This window comes from Petaurus breviceps, unplaced genomic scaffold (genome assembly GCF_028583685.1).
Source record: "Petaurus breviceps papuanus isolate PSGF00001 unplaced genomic scaffold, PetGlider_PUasm1.0 126, whole genome shotgun sequence".
NCBI classification, from domain to species: domain Eukaryota; kingdom Metazoa; phylum Chordata; class Mammalia; order Diprotodontia; family Petauridae; genus Petaurus; species Petaurus breviceps.
In genome coordinates, this window is record NW_027185655.1 from 14,613,644 (window position 1) to 14,638,312 (window position 24,669).

The 24,669-nt window shown below is 38.9% G+C and overlaps 1 protein-coding gene across 3 annotated transcripts in view; it reads right to left on the reverse strand.

Annotated features, from left to right (window-relative positions):
- The window catches only part of GPAT3 (glycerol-3-phosphate acyltransferase 3), a 74,945-nt gene that overhangs the window by 14,105 nt on the left and 36,171 nt on the right, over nt 1–24,669 (reverse strand). For all 3 annotated transcript variants that reach the window (XM_069093099.1, XM_069093120.1, XM_069093109.1), the window contains 4 exons: nt 9,961–10,231; nt 6,754–6,828; nt 3,266–3,355; nt 1,642–1,735 (listed from right to left, as the gene is read on the reverse strand). In XM_069093099.1, coding sequence (XP_068949200.1) covers nt 1,642–1,735; nt 3,266–3,355; nt 6,754–6,828; nt 9,961–10,231 — 530 coding nt within the window. The remainder of the gene's footprint in view (nt 1–1,641; nt 1,736–3,265; nt 3,356–6,753; nt 6,829–9,960; nt 10,232–24,669) is intronic.

The window sequence follows — 24,669 nt, forward strand, 5'->3', positions numbered from 1 at the left end:
AGAAAGAAAGAAAGAAAGAAAGAAAGAAAGAAAGAAAGAAAGAAAGAGGAAGGAAGAAGAAAGAGAGAGAAAGAAACTTAATTTAACTAATTAAAATTAATTAAGGAAAATTAAAATTCAGTTATGATCACCTGGATACAAGAGTGCACCTTTCTTCCTTTCCTGAGCTATGCTACTTCTGATTTAATTTTTCCAACAGCAATTATTCAACAACGAGGTATTACATGCCCACTACATTGACAAGAATTTTAGATAAGCAATGAGCTGGCCCCAGAATCGAATAGGAGAATGAGATTTGGCTGGGTCAAATTTAAGGAATGATGGTATAAAATGGCATAGAACATAATAATCACAGCCAGGGTGCTACACTGGCATCCTGAAAATATGAAAAAACCCAAGGCCAGTCCCTCAGGGTGGTACAGGGACACTAAGTCTGGGGTTAGAGCAGGGGTGGGGAACCTGTAACCTCAAGGTCACATGTGGTCCTCTAGGTCCTCAAGTACAATCCTCTGACTGAATCAAAGTTTGAATTTGAATTTAGCTGAAGCAAGTCAGTTCTCTGAACTTTTGTTTCACCATCTGTAAAATGAGTGGGTCATCCTCTGAACTCCTGGGTCTCTGTCTCTGTCTCTGATCCCCATGTGATTCTCCAACATGGTGGAAGGATCCTCCATGGAGAGTTTAAGGCATGAAAATACTGATCTGAGAGCTGGTAGAAGGAAGACCCACAATGATGATCTTACAGATTCTGATAATGTCGTGCCAAGGATTGTGTTGGGTGCAAGGGGGGGACAGGGAGGAAGACAGATATAAAAATAGATATGGCACTGGTCTTGCTCTCATGAAGCTTATATCTAAATGGTTTTTATAACTGCCTTACCAGTTAAACCAATTCAGATTTTAGAATAACTATATTTACACGAACCTTGGCTTACTAGTTATGTTTTATTGTTTAGTATATCCTTGACCTACCTATGTTGTCTTATGAGGACTACCAAATTAAAAAAAAATTAAGATTCATGTTGAGTTCATTGTACTTGGTAAGAATGGCCTGATTAGGAACCATACCTACCCTCAACAATCCCAGCTTGGCAAAAATGCTCAAGAAACAAAGTAGGTGTTTAATAAAAGCTTACTGACTATTGACTAACAATATTATTTGGACACCAGGATTGGACCCAGATCTACATGTATGCTTTTGAAGCTAGATAGCAGCAAGATGACACTTTATTTATCTGCTTGGCTCACCACTTAATGAACAGAACAAACATAATACATAAATATGTGTGTGATTTTTAACAAAATTATTGCTATAACTACACCTTTGCAGGAAGTATCTGATTTTATGTTTTTTTCTTCTTTTGCAAGAAGTCTCAGTCTATGCAAAGGGCCTTGGTAGAGAAGATAAAAATTATAAATCTAAAAATTTTACTCTTCAAAAATTAAGGATGATTTAAATATAGTTTTGTGCCTTATGGTAAAGACACGGCCTCAACCTAACTCAAAGCCTCTATGAGTTCTGAGTCAATATCCATATCTGGAAATGTGTCATCCATCCATACACAAAAATTAACATTCAAATGAGTCAAAAACAATGTATCCGAATTATTCACAAATGCCTGGGCAGTGCATGGCTCTTACCATGGCATAACATCCATCAGTGGTCAAGATCAAAACATCTATTGGAGAAGTGTGGTTGGCAACACAAATGCCCCCTTTCTGTGGTCGGTACTCTCTGCAATTACAAAACAAAATTACAACCAACCCTTCTAAGAGAAAGATGCTACCAGATCAGTCTAATGAAAACATAAGAAGAAGGATGATCTACATTCCATCTGAATAAAGTCAAAGGCATTTGGCTGAGCACAGCCTGCCCCTTAAATGTCTTCCAACAGAATATTCTATCAACCAACGAGCACTTATTAGGCACCTACTATGCATCAGAATTCAGCTGGAAGAGAACACAGACAAAAATGAAAGAGTCTCATCCTCAAAGATCTCACATTCAAATGACAGATATACCACGTATGTAATTAAGCACATATAAAAAAAATACAAGGTCATATATGTTAAGGGGAAAAGGCCCTGGCAGCAGAGGGGAATCAGGAAAGCCTTCCAGTCGGAGGTAGCACCATGGCAAAGAGAATACCATGACATTGCAGGGTGTTTTTACAATTTGCTAAACAGCAATAACCTATTCAAGGACAAAAAGTATTGTGAAAGGACCACTTAAGAGAGTTTCGGTTTCTATAGGAATATATGGGCCTTCTTGGCATAAGGATCTCCTCTATTTCTTCCAGACCATTTTCTCCAATACCAAATCCTACTGTTTAGATGGTAGGCTCAAATGTTTGGGCTTAAATGTTGAAAGAGCCTGTATAGCAAGAGGGATAATTCGCATTCAAGTAATAGTCAAAGTTTGTCCAGCTGCAGAAAAAAACTTGACATGGGGACAAACAATGAACGTAAGTTAAATGCAAACTGAAAATACCCAACAAAAACTGACTTTCTAGGGAGCACAAAAAACAAATCACTGAGATAAAGACACAGATTAGCACTTTTTCTTTGTTTTTAACTCATAAAATTAAAGCTGGAATGAACTTTGAAATCATCTAGCCCAACCAACCAACCACAGAGAGCTTAAGTGCTTTTAGATGTTAAGCTCCTTGAGGGCAAAGAATGTCTTTTGACTTTTTTTGTATCCTCAATACTTAGTACATTCCCTGGCACACAGTAGGTACTTAATAAATGTTTACTGACTAACTGGCTCCTCCGGAGTCATGCAACTAGTTAGTGACAGAGTCTGGATTAAAACCCAGGTCTTCACACTCTCAGCATGACACTCTTCCTATATATTAACTCTATCATTTTAAAAATTTCGGTAGGGCCCATTAATGTTCAGATGAGATGTGACCCATTAACAAATGCTTCTCCTATGTAAGGTAATCCTCTGTTATATGTTACTCTAAGGAAGAATAGTCACATTCCATCAGACTGCTTTCTACACACTTTTAAAACACAAAGGCCAAAGCCCAAGGTTCATCTTGATTGTCATTTTTTGCCTCATAGACCTCCTTTGGTCAAGACTATGGACCCTCTCTCAGAAAGATGTTCTTAAATGAATAAAAGAAAATATAGAGGATTAAAAGGGAAAAACAATATACTAAAACAAAGCTTATCGATGTATTTTAGAAACCAAGTTCATGGACCTCAGGCTAACAACCTATGACTGAGAGAATCCTACCTGAAATTCTCTTGTACTCACTTGTTATGGTAACGTATGGTACCAGAAAGGGATCTGACACAGATTCTGCAGCAAGTTAGGTGAACCAGTTCACTCAGCCAGTCCTTTATCCTGTGGGAAGAAAAGAACTGAGGGTAAAAATGGAGATATACTTGAAGACTACATTGCAAGTTATTATTTATGTCATAAAGAACAACAAAAGGGATTGATGCAAGGCTTTAAGGTTTGCAAAGTGCTAAACATTAATGAACAAAAGTACATTAACTGAATTTATTGCTCATGTCAATCCTGCAAAAAAAAATAGGTACTCTGGGTCTTATTATCCTAATTTTGAGCTCCAGGATGATTTTTGCAGAGCAATGTACTTCAGATCTCCATCTAATTCTGTGGCATTCAAAGTGTACCCAAGATAATTTACGATGTGATAGTGAGAGTTAATAGCAGAAACATCATGACAGTGACACAGAGAATGCTTTCCATTTAAGATGAAAGGAATGGGAAGCTAAGATGACTGAACAGCAGAAAGTAAAGTGAGTTTCCCCTAAAACAAACTCTTCCACACAGATCTAGAAAACATGTTAGACCAAATCCTGATCAGAACATCCAAGAAAAAAAAGTCACAGTGAGACAGTTTTTCAGTCCAGGTCAACAAAGGAAAAGAGACAGAAAGGCCTGTGAATGCTAGGGAGAGGATCTGAATGAGGGGTACCATGTGGAGAATGCCTGCCCACAGAGAGGCTGTGAACCCGGGCAAGAGGAAGTCCAGAGCCAATATGGAAGCCATTAAACCCACACACAGCTCAGGAACAGGTACAACGGGGCAGTTCTGCCATTCACTCACTACCCTCTTCCCCGTCACAGATCCAGAGAGGACTGGGGAAGGACTCTGAACCTGGGAAGGACATTCAGGGATAGACTGTAGGCTGTGTACCCAGAGAGGACCAAATGTGGAAATAAGCAGCAGCTGTGTGGCTTAGAGAAATCTTCGGTCACTGGCTGTGGGGTATGGCCCAGGACCATGTTAGCACAGGAAGAGGGTGAACACCAATGCAGTAACAGGTCCTGGATTCACCACTAGGGTGTGGGGAGAAGGGGGTGCTGACTTCCTGTAGGGGACAGGAACAGGTTCCAACTAGCATCTCTGTGTCCTCTGTGTCTCACGACCCAAGCCCAAGTCATAGATCCAGGGAGGACTGAGGAGGCAGACCTGTGATTAGGGGTAGTATGCAGGGGAAGGAGCAGTCAAGGGCCCTAGATTGCATAGCCAGAGAAGAGAAGGTCCAGAAGGAAGCAGCAATCATGGAGTTGGAGGATCCCATGAGCAAAGCAGGGTCTCACTTCCCATTTCAAGCCCAGTCTGAACCCGTCAGAGGTAATAACCATAGGAGGGATCCCAGTCCAAAGGGAAGTTTACTCTTCCTTCACTCTAAACCAGAACTTTTCAGATGGCAGAAAGTAGTTAAAGCAGTAGCAGTCTAATGAAATTCCCAAGGTCGGCTGCCAGATTCCGATCCAAGGCAGGAACTTGCAGAATTCAGAGCAAGAGGCAAGATAATTTTAAGATCACTAAAAGCTTGCAGGTGCCTGCCTGAGCTGCCTTTAAGATCCTGTTTGCCTCAATTTTCTCATCTATAAAATGAGCTGAAGGGGTGGCTAGGCGGCACAGTGAATAGAGCACTGGCCCTGGAGTCAGGACGACCTCAGGTCAAATCCGACCTCAGACACTTAACACACTAGCCCTGTGACTTTGGGTAAGTCACTTAACCCTAACTGCCCGCCAAAAAGCAAAAAACAAAAACAAAGTTCCATGCTTAAAATGAGCTGAAGAAGGAAATGGCAAACCACTCCCAAAATAATATAAAAAGGGTTCACAAAGAGTCAGGCATGTTAACAACTGAACAACAACAACTATAAAATGAACAGAGAGTTTAGAATACAATATTTCAGAAGTGAAGGATATCGGCTAACAACTAAGAATAACTTACCCAGCAAAACTGAGTATCATCCTAGAGGGGGATTTGGAAAATGGAAAAATGGAACTTAACTGAAGTAGAGGACTTCCAAGCATTCCTGATGAAAAGATCAGAGATATGCAGAGACTTTCAAATGCAAATACAAGAGTCAAGAGAAACAGAAAGGTAAACAAGAATGAATAATCATTAAGTACTAAATAAGGATAAACCAATTATATTTTAACATGGGGAGATGATACATGTATCCCCCCTGAACCTTAACATGATCAGACCTCATCAGGGAGTCTAATTAGATAAAGGACCGGGGAGTGGTTCGGTTATACCTAGATGATCTTAAAAGAAAGAGTAGAAAGGGGGGAGGCCAGGTGGCTCAGCGAGTAAGAGCACCGGCTCCAGTGTTGGGATGACCTGGAGATCGAATCCCGGGCTCAGACACTCAGCACCACACCCAGAAATAACTGGCCGTGTAACCTTGAGCAAGTTACTTAACCCCGATTGCTTAAAAATAAAAAATTTAAAAAAAAAAGAGTAGAAAGGGAGCAAGAAAGGAATGAATAGCCTAAAGGAAGAAAACAAGGGGAAGTTTGGGGAAAATTATTTTACACAACTAGAATATGGAAATACCATTTAAGTTTATACAAATAAGGAGGAAAGGGTAGGGAGAATGGTAGACCCTTGAACCTTACACTTGTCAGAATAAATCAAAGGAGAGAAGAAAACACACACACACACACACACACACATACACAGAAATAGTAGGAAAGGGGAAGTAGAGAGAAGGTAGATTGAGGAAAAGATTAGTCCTAAGCAAAACAAATTCTAAATAAGGGTGTATGGAAATATTTATAGTTTATTTCTTCTGCTATGGCAAAGAACTGGATACTAAGTGGTTACAGTGAGGGAATGGCTGAAAAAGCTACTATACATATATATAAACTATGTACATATATAATATTCATGTATGTATACATATACACACATATGCATATACATATATATGGACAATTACTAGACTGCTATGGTGCTGCAAGAAATAATCAAGAGAACAGTTTCAGAGAAAGCTGGAAAGACTTTTATAAACTGATGCAGACTGAAATAAGCAGATCCAGAAGAGCAATTTATACAATGGCAACAATATCACAAACAACTCTGAAAGACTTAGAAATTCAGAGTAGTATGCTGATCAGATAGGATTCCAGGACACTAATGATGAAACATGTTACCCACTTCCCTTATAAAAAGGTAAAAGATTTATAGTGAAGAAAGAGACCAGTTTTTTTTAACATGGCAAATGTGGAAATCACTTTTGCTTGATTATTCTTTTTCTTTCTTTGTCAATTGAGAAGGGGAGCTGGGAGGGAGAAAGAAAAAGTGTATTTCTGCTGATTGAAAAAAATTCATTAAAAAAAGAACGGGAAGATTTAATTCACTAAATAGATCACTAAATGTATGCAAAAATAATCACACAAGCTATATAGATTAATCTAACAAAGAGTAAGTACTATTTAGGCATGAACGGAAAACAAAACATTTTACCTGCTATCTGGGAGCTGCCCAACCATAGTAGTTCCTATAACCAGCAAGCTAATCCCAAAGAAGGCCAAAGTAATGCTGTAAAACAAGAAGATAATAGATGGAAAAGTTAGTTGTGCCCTCCATAAGGGGCAGCCAGCAGGGTCAATGTGGCTAGTATGGTATGGATGTGGTTACTGTGCATTACTTACTTTAGCATGTCTGGGTAGGGTGTTTTTGCTTGATTTTTTTTCTTAATAAAATGTTACAAAAGATAATTTTGGAATTCAACTGATTAAAAAAATCCACATAAAAACAAATTACAGTGTAAAGGGATAAAAAGCTTGGTGACTGTCTTCAGAGCTATAACAAACACTCACATACGATTCATTCTAGAGACATGAACAAGACACACCATCCCTTGGCTTTGTGTACTTTCTCAGGCCATCCCCTATGCCTGTAATGCCCTCCCTTCTCTTCTCTGCCTCCTGGTTTCCTTCAAGTCTCAACTAAAATCCCATGTTCTCCAGGAAGCCTTTCCCATCTTCTCTTAATTCTAGTGTCCTCCCAAACAAGCATAAATATTTGTTTGTCTCCTCCATTAGAGTGGGAGCTCTTTGAGGGCAGAGTTGGATGGTCTTTTTCCTTGTTTTGTATCTGCAACATTTAGCACTGTGCCTCACACATAAGTAGGTTTTTAATAAATGTTTACTGACTGAATGACATGTTTATCACACTTTCAGATTTACAAGGCACTTTCTACCAGTCAAGTTTTTGAGGTTAAGTAACACCCCCATTTTATAGATGAGAAAAGCAATTTGTTCTAGGTCACACAGTTAGTCATGTTGGGACTCCAAAATGCTGTATTAGCATATCAGAGGTTCAGAGACAATTAACATAGCACATCTATTCCTTATCTTTCCTTACCTGTGCAAATTTAACAGCTTCCTCATTTTCAAAGATACCCAGGAACCCTAACGATGAAGCAGTTACTCAAAGAAAATGTGAGCTTAGGAGGCAAAGATCTAAGTTGTAAAACTTTTTAAAGCAAATATTTTAATTTTCAAAAAGTCACTGTTTTACAAATGGAAAAAGGAACAAAGGAATTTAATTCAAATTTAAAATTTAAAAACACCCTCAAAGTTTTCTTGAACCTTTTTTCCAAGACAGTTGGTTACATTATATAAGATTAAAAATGAGAGGAGAAAAGCTCCGTTCTAGTGGAACATTGCACAGAATCATTCTCTTCTTGTCTCAGATAAAGGCTAATTTATTTTACCCTTTATACTATATTTATTTTCTAGTCTGAATGGTAAAATACCATAGTAAAATACTGATCTTCTACAATGATCTCAGGAGTCAGATGTAGCTATGCTGCAAAGAGTCTCATATATATTAACAATTAGTACTAAGAAAACACCAGCTTTCATGTCTATAACCTGTCAGGGATGGTTTTCCTAAAGACCCATTTGGTTCCTGTTTTTAATTATAGACAAGTACCAAAGAATGAGTTCTTCTGAGAAGTGTACATTACCCTATATTCCTTTCCTAAACTTTTTTTTTTTTGGGGGGGGGGGATATATGACATATATTTATCTTATTTTGCTCATAGAAACATACTGGCACATGTTCACAAGACCAGTCTTAAGAGAGATGACTAAAAATCATTAGGAGACTTGCCTAGCAAAGTAATGAAATCTATTAGTTATAATATTAAAATATGTCTGTAAGTCTTATTTTGTGTGATTTTAAACAAACCATACGAGAAGAAATGTCAATACTGATTGAGAGCCATGATCTATCCAACCCACTAAGATGTGGTTTATAAAAGAGGGGTCGGTCCTCCATAATGTCACCTCAGGTTCAAGAGTTATTGTGACACCAGTAACAGCAATATCGTGTGATGACTCTCAGCAATGCAATAATCTAAGACAATTCCAAAAAACTCATGATGGAAAATGCTATCCACATCCAGAGAAAGAACCAATGGAGTCTGAATGCCAATTGAAGCACACTATTTTCTTTATTTTTCCTTTCTTACAGTTTTTCCCTTTTGTTCTGATTCTTCTTTCACAATATGACTAATGTGGACATATGTGTACTATAATTGTACATGTATAACCTATATCAAATTGCAGACAGTCTTGGGGAGGGAGGAGGGGAGGGAAGGGGAAAAATTTAGAACTCAAAATCTTATAAAAGTGAATGTTGAAAACTAAAAATCGGGGCAGCCAGGTAGCACATCAAGTAAGAGCACCGGCTACAGTGTCGGGATGACCTAGGATCGAATCCAGGCTCAGATACTTAGCACCACACCCAGAAATAACTGGCCATGTAACCTTGAGGAAGTTACTTAACCCCAATTGCTTTAAAAAAAGATAAAAGAAAAAGAAAACTAAAAATCAATTAATGAACTTTTTAAAATGTTAGTGTAACACTCTCCAAATGCAGTCATATATCTATTACCTTTTACCTAACATATATACTATTTTTCTAACATAATATACTATTACCTTTTATCTAGCATTCAAGAATTTCTCCAAGTACTTCTTGGATATATACACAAACCCAATGATTCTTAAAGCAACACTACCTCTTATTAAATAATTATATAAATTATATAATAATTATCATTATAAATTCTATAATAATTATATACATTCTATAACCCACTGTGTAATATACTATGCCTTCTTATTAGAACTAAAATATTCTAATATTAGGTGACTACCAGGATACAGGAGATATATACTAGATAGCTGAATAGGATTTGATGGAAAGGAAATTTACCCTCTTTCAGTTATTATTTCTATTAGCTTTTGACCTTTTAGACTAATGTTTTTAGTTTTTAAAACTTATTCTCATATATCAGCCCTTTCATTTCTGTTATCATTTCTGTTATTCTCTGAGTTTATTCCATCTCCATTATTTCTTTCCTGGGGCCTAGAAACTAGAACTGCAATGAATTATACAGGTAAGTACAAATACACAATGGTTACATATATTTTGTTTATGTGTGTGTATATGTATATATAAACACTTAAGTATATATACATGTATTATACACATGTGTATATAAATATTCTTACATTCAGCACTAGACATTAATATTAGATTTCCACCCACCTTCCACCACTCTCATTTCATAAAACTTTTTTTGTCATTAAAAAAAAACATGATGGTTAAACACAAGTCAGTCTAATACATCAGAGTAATACTCTTGTGGCTTACCGAAGAGGAAGAAGGAAACAGTAACGTATTATGACTCCCAGCACCCACACCATGGTTAACCGGACACTGATATACTGGAAATTAATATTTGTTCTTGTGAGAAGATTCCAAGACACTAATTCCTCTGAGGAGAATCTCTGAGTCACTTCATCTTCTACGATGGCTTCAAATCCCTTCTTGGAGAAATAGAATACATCAGACAGCTCAAAGTCCCTCCCTCGATGTCCAGACATCCCTTTCTCCATAGGCGACTCATCTCTCTGGATAATACCTGAACAAGAAAACACCCCCAGCATGAGGACACATCCTGAGATAAAGGTTCATGATCTAATTTCCAGGCATGTATGTGTGGACCAAACCACATACAAGTAAATTCTCATGTATTTAGAGGGGGCTATTCTATAATTCACTCATTGGTGTAGTTCACTGGGTTTTGAAAATAAAAACAAATCCTCACTCCCCCCCAAAAGAAAGAAAATGAAATTAAAATTTAAATAAAAATCTAATTTAAAATTAAAAGTTAATTTTTTAAAAATCCCTCCAACCTTATGATGACCTTGCACAAGTCAAGTAAAATGACAATTTCCCCATGATCCTAACTCATACAAAGATCTTTGTAGATGCTTATAGATGAAGAATCCATACTGTAGACTCTTAATTTTAGGTCAGAGTTCCAAAACCTCTATTAATGTTCCCTTAGAAGGACGTGCTAATTGGACAAAGTTCAAAGTTTCTGATTTTTTTAAAACATACCCTCCCAACTTTGACCCTTCTTTGACCCTTAGCTTTCTATGATTTCCTCTCAGTTATTTGCTCAGCTAGGGCAAAGGGCAGTAGAAATCTCCTTCCCAAAGGAGTAGAAAGAGATGACTAGTGAGGACTGCTTGTGCAATAATGGATATTGATGACAAGGCACGCAGTGCAGTTAGGGTATTAAGAAATGGATGTGGTCCATGCAGCACTGGTGCTAGCCTTCTAAGGGCCAGTAACAACACTACCTCACAACCATACAATTCTTTCAGGTTTGTATGGTGTTTTTCTCACAGCAATCCTATCAAAGTGCTACTTCAAATGTTATTACATTCATTTTGCAAAGGAATAAGAATTCCTTCTCCAAAAATGAAATTGAAGTCATCATAAAAATATTGAATCCCAAAGATCAAATCCCAAAGAAGTTTTGTAATTGGCACAAGATCATCAAATTTAAAAATAGTGAAGGACTTCCAACCAGATCCTGACTCCATGTCTCATACTCCTTTTTTGAATTAAATTTCATTTTTAATCACCAAAACCCACTTTCTCCCCTCCCAACACCCATCCCCCTTCCAAATGAGGAAGAAGGAAAGACAAAGTAACTGTTGCAAAACTTGTATAGTCAAGCAAAACAAATTTTCACATTGACCACATCCAAAAACAACAACCACAACAATTTGTTCTGCAATGAGTCTTTAATTTTTCTTTTTTTTTTTTAAGCAATCGGGGTTAAGTAACTTGCTCAAGGTTACACGGCCAGTTATTTCTGGGTGTGGTGCTAAGTATCAGATCCCAGATTCAATCCCAGGTCATCCAGACTCTGGGGCCAGTGCTCTTACTCGCTGAGTCACCTGGCTGCCCCTAAGCAATGGGGGTTAAGTAACTTGCTCAAGGTTACACGGCCAGGTGTTTCTGGGTGTGGTGCTAAGTATCTCAGCCCGGATTCGATCCCCAGGTCATCCTGACTCTGGGGCCAGTGCTCTTACTCGCTGTGCTACCTGGCCACCCCAAGTTTTTCATTTTTCTATCAGGAGGTGCGTAGTAGCATGGTTCATCGCGTATCTTCTAGACTCATAATTGGTCATTTCACTGATGGAATTGCTCAGTCTTTAAAAGTTATCACCAGAATATAGGGTGTTTCAAAAGTCTTAGTGCAATTTTAAGTCTTACTAAGTTAAAACTGTACTAAGGATTTTTTAAACCCCCTTTCTTGCAGTCATTTCATAAATTGTTTTCTTGGTTCTGCTCACTGCTCATAAGTTTTTCCAGTTTTCTCTGAAACCATTCCCTTCATCATTTCTTAACAGCTCAAGAGCAAGCTATCATATATCCATAAAGAATTAGATACTGAATGGCTGCCCATCAATTGGGGAATGGCTGAACCAGTTATAATATTTATATGCTATATACACAAGTTATAACATGTGTATATGTAATAAACACAGACACACACAATAACTTGTTCAGCCATCTCCCAATTAATAGACAACTATTCAGTAACCAATTCTTTGCCACAGCAAAAGAACAAATTATAAATATTTTTGTACATCCTTATTTAGAATTTGTTTTTACTTAGGATTAATCTCATCCTCAATCTACCTTTTAATTTCCTTTTCCTTGCTATTTCTCTGTTGAGTGAAATGTATCTCTTTTGTCAATTCTGTGTGTGCATGTGTGTGTGTGTGTGTGTGTGTGTTCTTCCTTCTCTTTAATTTACTGAGATGAGAGTGAGGTTTAAGTGGCAGCCACTCCTCCTCTCCACCCTTTTCTCCTTGCTTGTATAGACTTCTACTTGCACACCCCAATTATATGAAATCATTTACCCCCAACTTCCTGTTTTCCTTTCCTGGAACATTTGTTTCTTCCTTGTCTCCTCCCTTTCCATTCTTCTTTTAAGATCATCCATATAGAACCACACCCTAGCTTCTAGCTAATTAGACTCTCTGTATAAGAACTGATTCTGATAAAGTACAGAGGACATATATGCATCCTCTCCCAATAATAGAATATAAGTAGTTTTTCCTTATTTAGTCCTTCATAAGTGCTCATTGTTGGTTGCCTTTTCCTATTTCTCTTGATTTTTGTGTTTGTACTTCAAAGTTTCCTCACATCTCTGCTCTTTTCATCAGGAATGCTTGGAAGTTTTCATTTGAGTTCCATGTTTCCCCTATAGGAGAAAGTTTGCCATCTGGAACATCATATTCCAAATGCTCTGCTCCTTCACGACTGTTAAATCATGATGGTTAAACTGTATGTGATCATGACTATTACTCCTCAGCACTGCAGTTTTCTTTGACCCAGAATTTTGGTCATGATATTCCTGAGAGTTTTCATTCTGAGGTTTCTTTCAGGAGGTGACCAGTAGATTCTTTCTATTTCTACTTTGCCTTCTGGTTCTAAAAGATCTGAGCAATTTTCTTTCATGAAGGAGGCCAGGAAAGCCAGGGGGCAGAGATGAGGAGGAAGAGTGTTATGGGAATGGGAGAGAGCCAGAGAAAATAAATGGAATTAGGAGATAGAATATCTTATCTGAGGGACAGGAAGGAAGTCAGCACCACTGGCTCAAAGAGTCCCTGAGGGGAACACAAGATAACTTTGGAGAGAACAGTTTGGTTGAAGGATGAGTTTGGAAGTCAGATTGTAAAGAGTTAGAAAGAGAGTAACAAGAAAGGAAGTGGAAGTACCTACTATAGACAGCCCTCTCAAGAAGGTCATTCATAAGAGGAAGAGATGTGAGATGGATCAAGTGAGGGTTTTTTGGAGGATGGGGCATGGGCATGTTCGTAGGCAGTAAGCAAGAATCCAGGAGACTGGGAGGTGTTGAAATAAAAGAGTGGAGATGAAAGAGGGGACAATCTGCTGAAGAAGACAGAATGGAATGAGATCATTTGTGTACGTCGCTAGCTGGAGCAAGAAGGGATAACTCACTTTATGTGAGACTGGGGTGAAGAAGGAGTACATGTGAGTGTGTGTGAGAGGAAAGAACTAGAACAGAAAAGAATTCTATAGAGGAGAGACTCGGGAAGATAAGAGGTACAAAATTTTATCAAATAGCCTCCCTGAAAAATAGAATGGACCAAACAGAAGTTAATGACTCCATGACACAAGAATACTAAACAGAGTCAAAGGACTGGGGGGAAAAAAAAGTAAGTTCTCTCCTGGAAGAGAGATCAAGGAAAGAGAATTTAAGCATCATTGGACTATATGAAATTCATGACCAAAACAAAAAATAAATAAATAAATAAACCTGGGTATCTTATTTCAAGAAATCATGAAAGAAAATGCCCCAGATATCTTAGAACCAAAGGGCAAAGTGAATAGTGAAAAAACAATTTGCTTTCTGAAGCCACCAAATGAACATTTCTGGAAATATCATAGCTTCAAATCTAGAGCTTCAAGGTCAAAGAAAAAATCCTGCAAGCAGCAAGAAAGAAAGAGTAAGTACCAAGGTACCAAAGTCAGGTTCACACAAAATTTAGCAGCTACAGGAGCAAAAAGCAAAGAATGTGTTATTCCAAAAGGTAAAAGATACAGGCTTTCTCTGTAGGGGAAAAAAACAGATATTTAATGAAATAGAGGACTTCTAAGCATTCCTGATTAAAAGTCCAGTGCTGAGTAGAAATTTGGAAATATACAGTTGGGGATAAAGAGAAATACAAAATATAAATTCAAGAGAGAAATTTTTTAAAAGCCATTAAGTGAATGAAATATTTGCATTCTAAAGGGGAGGGGAGGGATAATACAAACATCCCCTAAGAAACAGTGGTGTCCACCTGTCACCCAGGTCTCACCTATGGCTCTAAGTAGCTGCAGTACAATCAGAAGCCACACCTTAGTAAAACATCTAGGCAAACAGGCTAAACTAGGTTGAAAAGAACCAAAGGGCCTCAAACCAGTAAGTGATTTAGGAGGGGTATCTACCCCAAGCATGTGAAGACTTCCCAGTAGAATAGGCAGATATGAACATTTTGTTTCAACAGGCCATGAAGGCAGCAGAATCAGGCATTGTGGAGTGCACAGAGCTTAGTCAGAGACCAAAGGCACTGAGGTTATCCTCTGTAGCCAGATATGATGCCAGCCATCTTGACTTTTGACTTGCCACTGGGCTCCAATGACTCTGGGAAGAGGGAAGCTAACAACTTCCTGCAACTCTGCCTTATTTAAACCCAATTTACTCATGAGTCAAACGGCATCACCCCATGATGTCATTCTGGTTCTCTTTGAGCACAATGGATAAAAAAAAAAAGAACAGTGATGTCAGCAGTAGTCACAGAGTGAGCTGAATCAGATGGAGGCCCTGGGATTGATCTTTGTTATGTTTCAAAGCAATAAAGGAAATACAGGTGAAGGGAAAGGAAGAAGCATAGAAGAGGGAAGAGAAAAGTAAGAACAGGGAACTTGTTTCACGTAAGTAGAAGTCTGTGTAAAGGGGTGGGGGTGGGGTGACAGACAGTCACCTCATTTGAACTGATGCAAAATGAAATAAAAAGAACTTGAAAAACAATTTATACTACAATATAAACCTTGTAAAAGTGAACAGTTCTGAAGAACTTAAGAACTCCTATCAATGTGATGATCAGTTACAATTACATGTGACTGATGGTTAAAATGTAACCCAATATCCTGAAAAAGGTAACTGACTTGATATGCAGACTGAAACACAGAATTCTGGATATAAATATTGTGTCAATGTTTCACGTGGCTGTGCAAATTTGTTGCAAAAGTTTTGTATTATTTCCCCGATGTTGGTTTGGGTTTTTTTTTTTTTGGGGGGGGGAGGGTAGGCGGATGGCAAACTCTTGTCAATTGAAAAAACAAGACTTAAATTTTAAAAATCTTTAAAAAAGAGAAACTTCAGGGGAAAATATGGTCATTCAATGAAACTGAGGACTTTCAAGTATTCTTGATGAAAAAGCCAGAGCTGAAGAGAAAAATTTGACTTTCAAATACAAGAAGCATGAGAAGGTAAACAGGAAAAAGAAATCATAAGGAACTTATTAAAGTTGAACTGACGGGGTACCTGGGGTCTAGGTCAATTTGTGGAACCAATTTGTAAAACCAGTCTGTGCAGTTGTAACTGCAATTTGTATTGTAAAATTGTAATCTGTGAAATCCCTTTCCCAGCCTCAAACTCTGCCCCTTCCCCCTATCCGCACTCTGCCTAGGCAACACCTTGTGGCACTCTGCCTAGGCAACACTTTGTGACTCCTTTGTTCTTCCTTAATCTCTTCATGTCTCCTCCAGTCTGGCCCAAATACTCCTTTGTCCTTGCCTCATGTCTCCTCTGGTCTGGCCCAAAACTCATCTCCAAGTTAAACTATCTATGCACTAAAGTCACAAGTTCCTCTCAGTCAGCTCTAACCTTTATCTATTCACTGAGGTCCCTTCAGTCCTGTCAGCCCTGACAATGACAGCCCTACCCTTTAAAAGTAAAAGCATGTACCCCTCTCACTCGCAGGTCCCCTAAAGGACTCTTGCCCGCTTCTCATAGAAGCATAACAATAAACTTCTACAAGTCTCACTCCAATTAAGCCTGAGACCTTGAATTCTTTCCAGATGTTATTGCAGGTTTTCTGGTCTTAGATAAGATCAGAATTCCTGCTGAACCTAGAGGGAGCCATCCCTCATCAGAACTATTTACATTACTACATGGAAAAACTATAATTGTAACTCATAAGACTTTTCTCAGTATGAAGACAGTTGAAGGTTATATGTGTGTGTGTATATATACATATATATGTATTGTATGTATGTATAGGAGGATGTATTTGTGTATAAATGCATATGTGAGTGTGTGTATATGTGTGTACATGTATACATAGACAGAGGGCTCAGGATCAGTTGAATAGGAAGGGATTGATGAGGAGACATAAAGAGATTAAGTAAGAACAAAGGAATCACAAGGTGTTACCTAGGCGAGTGTGGATAGAGGGAAGGGGTAGAGACCGAGGCTGGGAAAGGGATTTCACATATTACAATTTTACAATACAAATTGCAGTTACAACTGCACAGACTGGTTTTACAAACTGGTTCCACAAATTGACCTAGACCCCAGGTACCCCATCACCCCCCACTTAAACAGATGACACCCGAATTCATTTGGGGGCACAGGGCGATGGTCTCAGCTTCCCGAGCTGCTTCCTGCTGGGGAGGGACATATAGCTGTCCCTGCCTCTCAGGGTATCATCGTTCAAGGGGTGGGGTCCGTGACCAATGTCCAGCATTTGGCCAATGCCATATACAAGGGGTGAGGGGTAGCGACTTCGGGTAATGGTTGATATCCAGCCTGTGCAATCAACTGCAAATGGAAAGCATTGAGCCTAGAAGAGACAAACTTAGCAAGGAGGTTAAGCAGACAAGGACCAAAAAGAAGTATAAAGACTATGATTAGGAGTGAGACCAGGAAAGGGGCCAGTATAGGGAAAAGCCAGGACCACCATGAGGAAGAGGAGGAACCTGGTACACTAAGGGTTCCATGAATTTCTTCCATCCAATTGGCCTTTTCCAGTATATTTCTGGTGTGGAGTTCTACCTGTCGAGAATTATTGATATACATGCAGCAGGAGGTGTTAGCTAGGGCACAAACACCCCCACTAGAGGCCAGCAGATAATCTAAGGCTATGTGATTGTCCGGGACCACATTGGCTAGGGAATCCAGAGACTGCTGGATTTCCCGAAGGCTAAATGCAGTCTTGGTTGCTAAGGCGTGAGATATTTTGATCCCTTTTGAAGATACAAAAGAACATTGTCCCCAAAACCCTGTTTAACTCCTTTTAAAGGAGAAGTGCTGGGCTTAATGATGTTATAAATAGTCAGAGGGGGTGTGAGAAATACCAGGGAGCACATACCTCATCCCCAGAATTCACACCCTCTGACCCACCCATCCCACAAAGAAAGGAATATCCTTGGGGAGCACAAAGGGGGCCCGTTCATGGTAGGTCTTGAACATGGAGGCTCCATGGGCCAGTTAGATTGCATGACAATGTTCCCAGCATATGAGTCACCTTGCAAGTGAAAGGTGCTGAGCCTAAAAGACACAAATCTAGCAAAAAGATTAAACAAACAGGGGCCAAAAAGGAGTAAGAGAAAATTGACCAGAAGTGGGGTGAGTAGGGGCTAGTATATCCCATTACTCAGACTATTTCACTGTCCTTTATATTTTCCCATAGACAAGATAACTCATAAGTGTTTACTCTTTTACTAAGATAATTGTACTACCTTTAATAAAAGAGGTTCCTGACTTGAACCTCACAGCTAGATAGTAGACATACATAATATTAGCTTTTCCAGTAAGCTAACATGAAAGAGCTCACATCTTTTACTGACTCCTTGCTCTGATCATAGAAACCTGCTATAGAAGGAAAAAAACAGGGACCTGTGACATTCCAAATATGACAGGATAAAATCCAGGACTCTGCTTAAATTCAGGTTAGATACAGATAGCCAACCAGGCAGTATTCGTTCCACCTCAAAACTAGACTCAGGACTAAGTGGGGAACATTCCTTTTCAAAGGAACCCCATGGGTAAACTGAGCCAGGAGGGATCCCATCCCAGATGGAGGCTAAGATTGTCCCTCCAGCCTTTACCAAATGCAGAATTCTACCTGTCCACAGTATAGGATCACACTTCCTCTGAGTAGCTTGTGGCATTTTCTCTCAGATACTGATTTAATGCAGATAACTATACCCAAATTCAAACTCAAAATAAAATTTAGTTATGGTCCCAAAGGCCTTTAACCTTAAACAACAAGCCTCAACTATCACAGCTTAGAGCCAGTTATAATTATTTCTATTCTCTTGTAGCTACAATAAGCAATAAAGATTTATCAGGTCTCACAAATGTAAGGAATTCCATTTACCACCTTTCTTTCTAAAAGCCAATTGATAAAAATCCTTTTTAATCCTTGCAACTTTTTAGCAAGTTAGGTTCATTTAAAAACTACATGACTAAAACTGTTCCTTTCCCAATGACCTTGACTGTTCTGAATGGGCAGAACTAGTCAGAATAAAGTTGTCAGTTTTAGATTTTAGCATTAAAACAGTATCCCAATAACTTAGTTAACAGTCTTACAATTTTAAACAATCTTAACTGAAACTTCAAACTTGACCTTAAAACTCCCCATGAAGTTATACTGAACTAAAATCTTTTTTTTTTGATGCCATACAACCAATCAACTTATAATCACTGTATATTTCCAGAATAGCCAAAAAGTTAAATGGACAATCAGCTATCACAGTAAATATCAACAGTATTATTACTACTTGTTTGTATCCCAAATATAAGAGCTTTAAACCATCAGATATTATAACATAAAAAATCCAATTCACATGAAATAAACATTATTACACAGGGTTAGCAGAATTGATTAAGTAACATAGCTAGTTTTACACAACTTTTTCTCCATCTTTTAGTTTCAACAAAATTCAGATTGAAAACTGCTTTTTGTCACTCAATTTTTACAGTATAAGAGGATTTCACAATTTAGATTTTACAATTTAGAGATACCATAATAGAACAATGACATTATGACATTAATTGCATTTCCAATTCATCACATACCAAAATTATTGATAGAAAATTAGGCTTACCAAGTGCAAAGGCTTTTCTCCTCTCCCCACAGTTGCAGAGTTTGGTTGTGGACCCAGGGGTTTGAAAGGAGAGAGGGTCATCTGCATGCCCCAGGAGCCCAGGGCTGTAGCCAGTGGGGCCCTCGATATAGCTGCTATGCCCCCCCCCAAATGTTTTAAGCTGTTCTAACTTTTACTCCAATAAATTTTATGTGTCCACTCCTTAGAAACTTCTTTGAAAGTGATAGCTTTGACTTTTCCAGCAAGGGGAGGGGGAGTGGCTCCTACTCCCTGATCCCAGTTCTAGAGAACCCAAAAACCTCACCTTTAGTATCAAATCTTGGAAAATATTCCAATTTGCCTAAATGCCAAATAGTAAAATGAATTCTGACTTTTCTTTAGCATCAAATTAGGAGTGACACTTTTAAAAAATGACCAGAATGCATTCAGTTGCCTTTTAGTTGCATTCTGTTACACAAAACTTTCCTCTTTTAGGTTAGGCAGGAAATAGTCAAATGTTGGTCTGTCTGCCTCTTTGATCTGAGGGAGAAGATTCCCTCCCTTTCTTGTCGCCTTCTCCTCACTCCACTTGGCCAGAGTGGAATAAAGAGGAGGAGATTTTCAAACTTTTAAAGATCTTAAAACTTCTGTTCACAAATACGACAATATTTTGCTCTCTTTCTCTCCCTCTCCAGCCTGCATTCAGCAGCAGGGGAAAGGAGAAGGAGGGAAAGAGAAATCAGCATTTCAAAGGCATGTCCTGCAGTCCAGCTGCAGTTTAAAGCTTAGAGATGTCAGATTACTCACACACACTCATTCACATAGAGACAGAGAGACAGAGACAGAGAGAGAGAGAGAGAAACTCACAGAGGATTTCTGGAACCCGCAGCACAAATCACATTTTCTTGGCCCTCAGATAGATGCCAATTGGGGTCAGGTAAGATTGCTTTGAGGTAGCCTAGGCACAGATCCCCAAGTGTAGGGGGAAGCCGGCCCATCCTTTCTACTTGAGGTCTTCAAGACCGAGTGTTTTTCAGTTGTACAAAAGATATTCCAGAGGTGAGTCCTGCCTCTATGGCCCAGGAGCACAAGCTCAGCATGGAACACTGGCCTGTGGGACCCGAGCACGCAGTAGTGCTCTGTGGGTACTCGAGCTGGGGAAGCCCAAGGCTGAGCGGAGTCCACTGTACCTGGGCTGTACCTGGGGAATGGAGTGAGACTGACCCATTAGCTTTTTGGAGGGGGGAAGGCAGGACAATTGGGACCTGCCCAAGGTCACACAGCTAGTACGCCACCTAGCTGCCAAAAGTCACTTGTAGTTGTTTGCTTTTCCGTGATGCCCCACGAGAAAAAGCCTTGCCTAAAAAAAAAAAATATGTATATTTTCTTAGACATGGAGACACTTGTCCTTGGACAGGGCGTCCCCCATCCATGTGGGATGTGTCCTGGGTCTATTAAAAAATAGACCAGATTCCGGTCCCAGACCAGAATCATCCAATCAAGCCTTCCTAGGTGCTTGAATGAACCCAATGTACAGGACAAGAGGGAAGGGGTAAAGGGAGTTTACCAGAACTCCAAGAAAGCTTGAGACCACAGACTGCTCCTAGCTGGCTCGCCAAAATGATGAGGGATGGCTCCCTCTAGGTTCAGCAGGAACTCTGATCTTACCTAAGACCAGAAAACCTGCAATAGCACCTGGAAAGAATTCAAGGTCTCAGGCTTAATTGGAGTGAGACTTGTATAAGTTTATTGTTATGCTTCTATGAGAAGCGGGCAAGAGTCCTTTAGGGGACCTGCGAGTGAGAGGGGTACATGTTTTTACTTTTAAAGGGTAGGGCTGCCATTGTCAGGGCTGACAGGACTGAAGGGACCTCAGTGCATAGATAAAGGTTAGAGCTGACCAAGAGGAACTTGTGACTTTAGTGCATAGACAGTTTAGATGAGATTTGGGCCAGACCAGAGGAGACAAGAGGCAAGAACAAAGGAGTATTTGGGCCAGAAGGAGGAGACATGAAGAGGGAGGAGGTATGAAGAGATTAAGTAAGAACAAAGGAGTCACAAGGTGTTGCCTAGGGGAGTGCAGATAGGGGGAAGGGGCAGAGTTTGAGGCTGGGAAAGGGATTTCACAGATTACAATTTTACAATACAAATTGCAGTTACAACTGCACAGACTGGTTTTACAAATTGGTTCCACAAATTGACCTAGACCCCAGGTACCCCATCAGGATGATATCTAAAAAATAACATTAAGAGGTAAGAGAGGAATATAATGAGGAGAAAAGGAGAGATAGAATAGGATAAATTAACTCATACAAATGAGGTAAGAGAAAACTGTTAAAATGGAGGGGAAGAGCAGGAAGGTGAAAGGGAATGGGTCACCTTTACTCTCATAGAATTTGGCTTAAGGAGGGAATAACATACACACTCATTTGGGTATCTTGCCCTACAGGGAAGTGGGGGGAGATAAAAGGGGGGATGATGGAGGGGAGGGCAAGTTGGGAGAGAGGGTAGTTAGAAGTACATACATTTGAAAAGTGACAGGGTCAAGGTAGAGAATAGAATGGGTGGGGGGCAGGAGAGGATGGAGGGAAATGTGGTTAGTCTTTCACAATATAACTATCATGGAAACATTTTGCATAACTACACATGTACAACCTGTATTGAATTGCTTATCTTCCCAGTGGGGGTGGATGAGGAGGGAAGAAGGGAAAGAATCTGGAAACCAAATTTTTTAAAAACAAATGTTAAAAAAGATTTTAAATTGTTTTTGGTATGCAACTGGGAAATGAGATATGCAGGCACTGGGGTACAGAAATCCATCTTTCCCTACTAGAAAGTTAAAGGGGGTATGAGGGAGGATGTAGGAGAGAGCAGATTGGGGGAAGGGGTACTCACTATCTTGGGGTGGGGGGTAGGGGAAAGACAGGGTGAAAATTTGCAACTCAAAATCTTGTGGAAATGAATGTTGAAAGCCAAAAATAAATTTAATAAACATTTTAAAAAAAATTTTTAAGTCAGAAAAAAAAAGAGAAACACAGTAAGACTTTTCTGAATCTATGTGAACCAGAATAATTTATAGTACAATATCAACATTTTTAAAAAACAAACCTCTTGTGAAGATACTCTTCTTTTTAATGAAGATGGCGAGAACAAAGATAAAGAATCCATTAACGTCAACCAAATTCTCCTTCCTTCCAATGTATATTAACTAACACTCATCCTCCAAGGCCCTGTGAGACCTTGGGCAAGTCACTTAAACCCAACTGCCCCTCCAAAAAGCAAAAAAAAAAAAATGTTTTGAAAGACTTGAGAACTTTGATCAATTCTTCCCACCTCCTGATAATAATAAACTAATATGCAAAATAAAATATATTTTTTGCATATGGCCAACATTGGAATTTATTTTGCTTGACTATGCTTATTTGCTACAAGTGTTTTTTTTTTTTTGGTGGGGGGGGGGGGAGAAGGATTTTAAAAAATCAGTGCTTGACAATTTAAAAATTAATTTTAAAGACAACTATTAGAAGTATTTTGTACAATTATTATGCCAACAAAATTGAACATTTACAAAAACTTAAAATACTCAGATTAACAGAATAATACTTACATAACTCAATTTCAAGAAAGAAATTGAATAAACCATAGAGGAAAAGAAAAATTAAGCATATACTATGTGCTAAGTGCTAGGGATATAAATACAGCAGACAAGACAGTTTCTGCCCTCAAAGACCTTACTCTTACTAGGGGAAGAAGTTGTAAGAAAGGAGGGAAGGGAAATGCACATAATGAAAAGACAAGAATAGTGCCTAGAAAATGCACAGTGTGGATAAAGCCTGGAAACTGACTTACTATTGAGCAGCATCTCAGGAATGGAAACTAAAGGTGATAAAGACCATGGCCAGAGGAAGCAAAAGTAGCCTGGTGTGTGATAAGGAGGCTAGGAGGACTGGTTTCAGGTAAGATAAAATAAAAATCCATCTATCACAGAGCCTGGGGAAGAGGGCAAAGTTCCAGTAAGAATCCAGTATGATGGCCAAAGTGCAGGAAGCATGATTTGGAAAAGACTCAAGACAAAAATGGATTTACTTGTGAATTCTAAACAGATTGGGATGTATAAATAAAACGGGAGGTGACTGATGTGAAAAATAATGAAAGGAACAGATTCAGAGAAACCCAGGGCTGCTAGAATGAAGTGATGCTGAAAAAAGTGAACAGAAGGAAGAGAACAATGTATGCGTTGTCTACAGTCATGTAAAGGCAAACAACGCAGAAGGACTGAACTTTGAACTGTGATAACAAGGACCAAGGATGACTTCACATGACTAATTATGAAGCATTTTTTTTCCACCTCTTGGCCTGGAGGTGATGGACTAGAACTGGAGGCACAGAAGGAGACATATTCTCAAACACAGCTAGTGTGTGGGTTTAAACATCTTGCTTCACTATCCTTATTTATAACAAAGAGATCCTTTGTTGAGAAGGGGATTTATTAGTGAGCAGGGAAGAGTGAGGCAGAAAAGAGAAGCAATGAAACATTTTCAAACACACAGAAGAGAGGAGAAGGAAATTCAGAAAGGGACATAGTTTCTAGTGTATCAAATTTAATATACCCCTTTAAAAAAAAAAACTCTATATAGTAGAAGTTAAGTTATCCACATTCAGAAAGTGATATGAACAAGTGGGATGTTTTGTTTCTAGTGTATCAAATTTAATAAACCTCTTTAAAAAAAATCTACACAGCAGAAGTTATTCTCATTCCACCCTCATTTCTTCTTTGTACATGGAAAATTTACATTTTTATTTTGTTAAGTTCATAATACAAAAAAAGTAAAATGTAAAAGAGGACTTTTTTTATTATAGATGGGGTAATCAGCTTAGTCTCTTGAAGAGGTTAAAAAGCAAGCCAGGTTGGATGGATGAAAATTTTCCTATCTAAATCTCATTTAGGATTTTTTTTTTAATCACATCACTTTTAATTTTTTTGTGGGGAAAAGGGGGAGTTTGGATACCCTCTCGCCTAGGAATTTATTAACTTGGTCATATTTCAGTAAGGCTGATTGAGTCCTAGCATTACTAGATGATCCAACTGAGTCAGGCTGAGTTGAATTCGGGTTTCTAAAAGGTAACGAACAACTCAAAAGAACTACCATGTTTCCCCGATAATAAGACCTATCCCGAAAATAAGCCCTCCCCTTACTGTGTAAGATTCCTCTAAAATAAGCCCTCCCCCGAAAATAAGCCCTATTGAGATTGCTACTGTAGTGAAGGTGATCCCCTGCGCTACACGCTACATTACGGTACCCTCTGTATGCATCGTTCCCCCCCCACCCCCGGTGAAACACACGCCGCGCTCCGAGCTGCATCCAATCAGAGCTGCAGCAGTGAGCG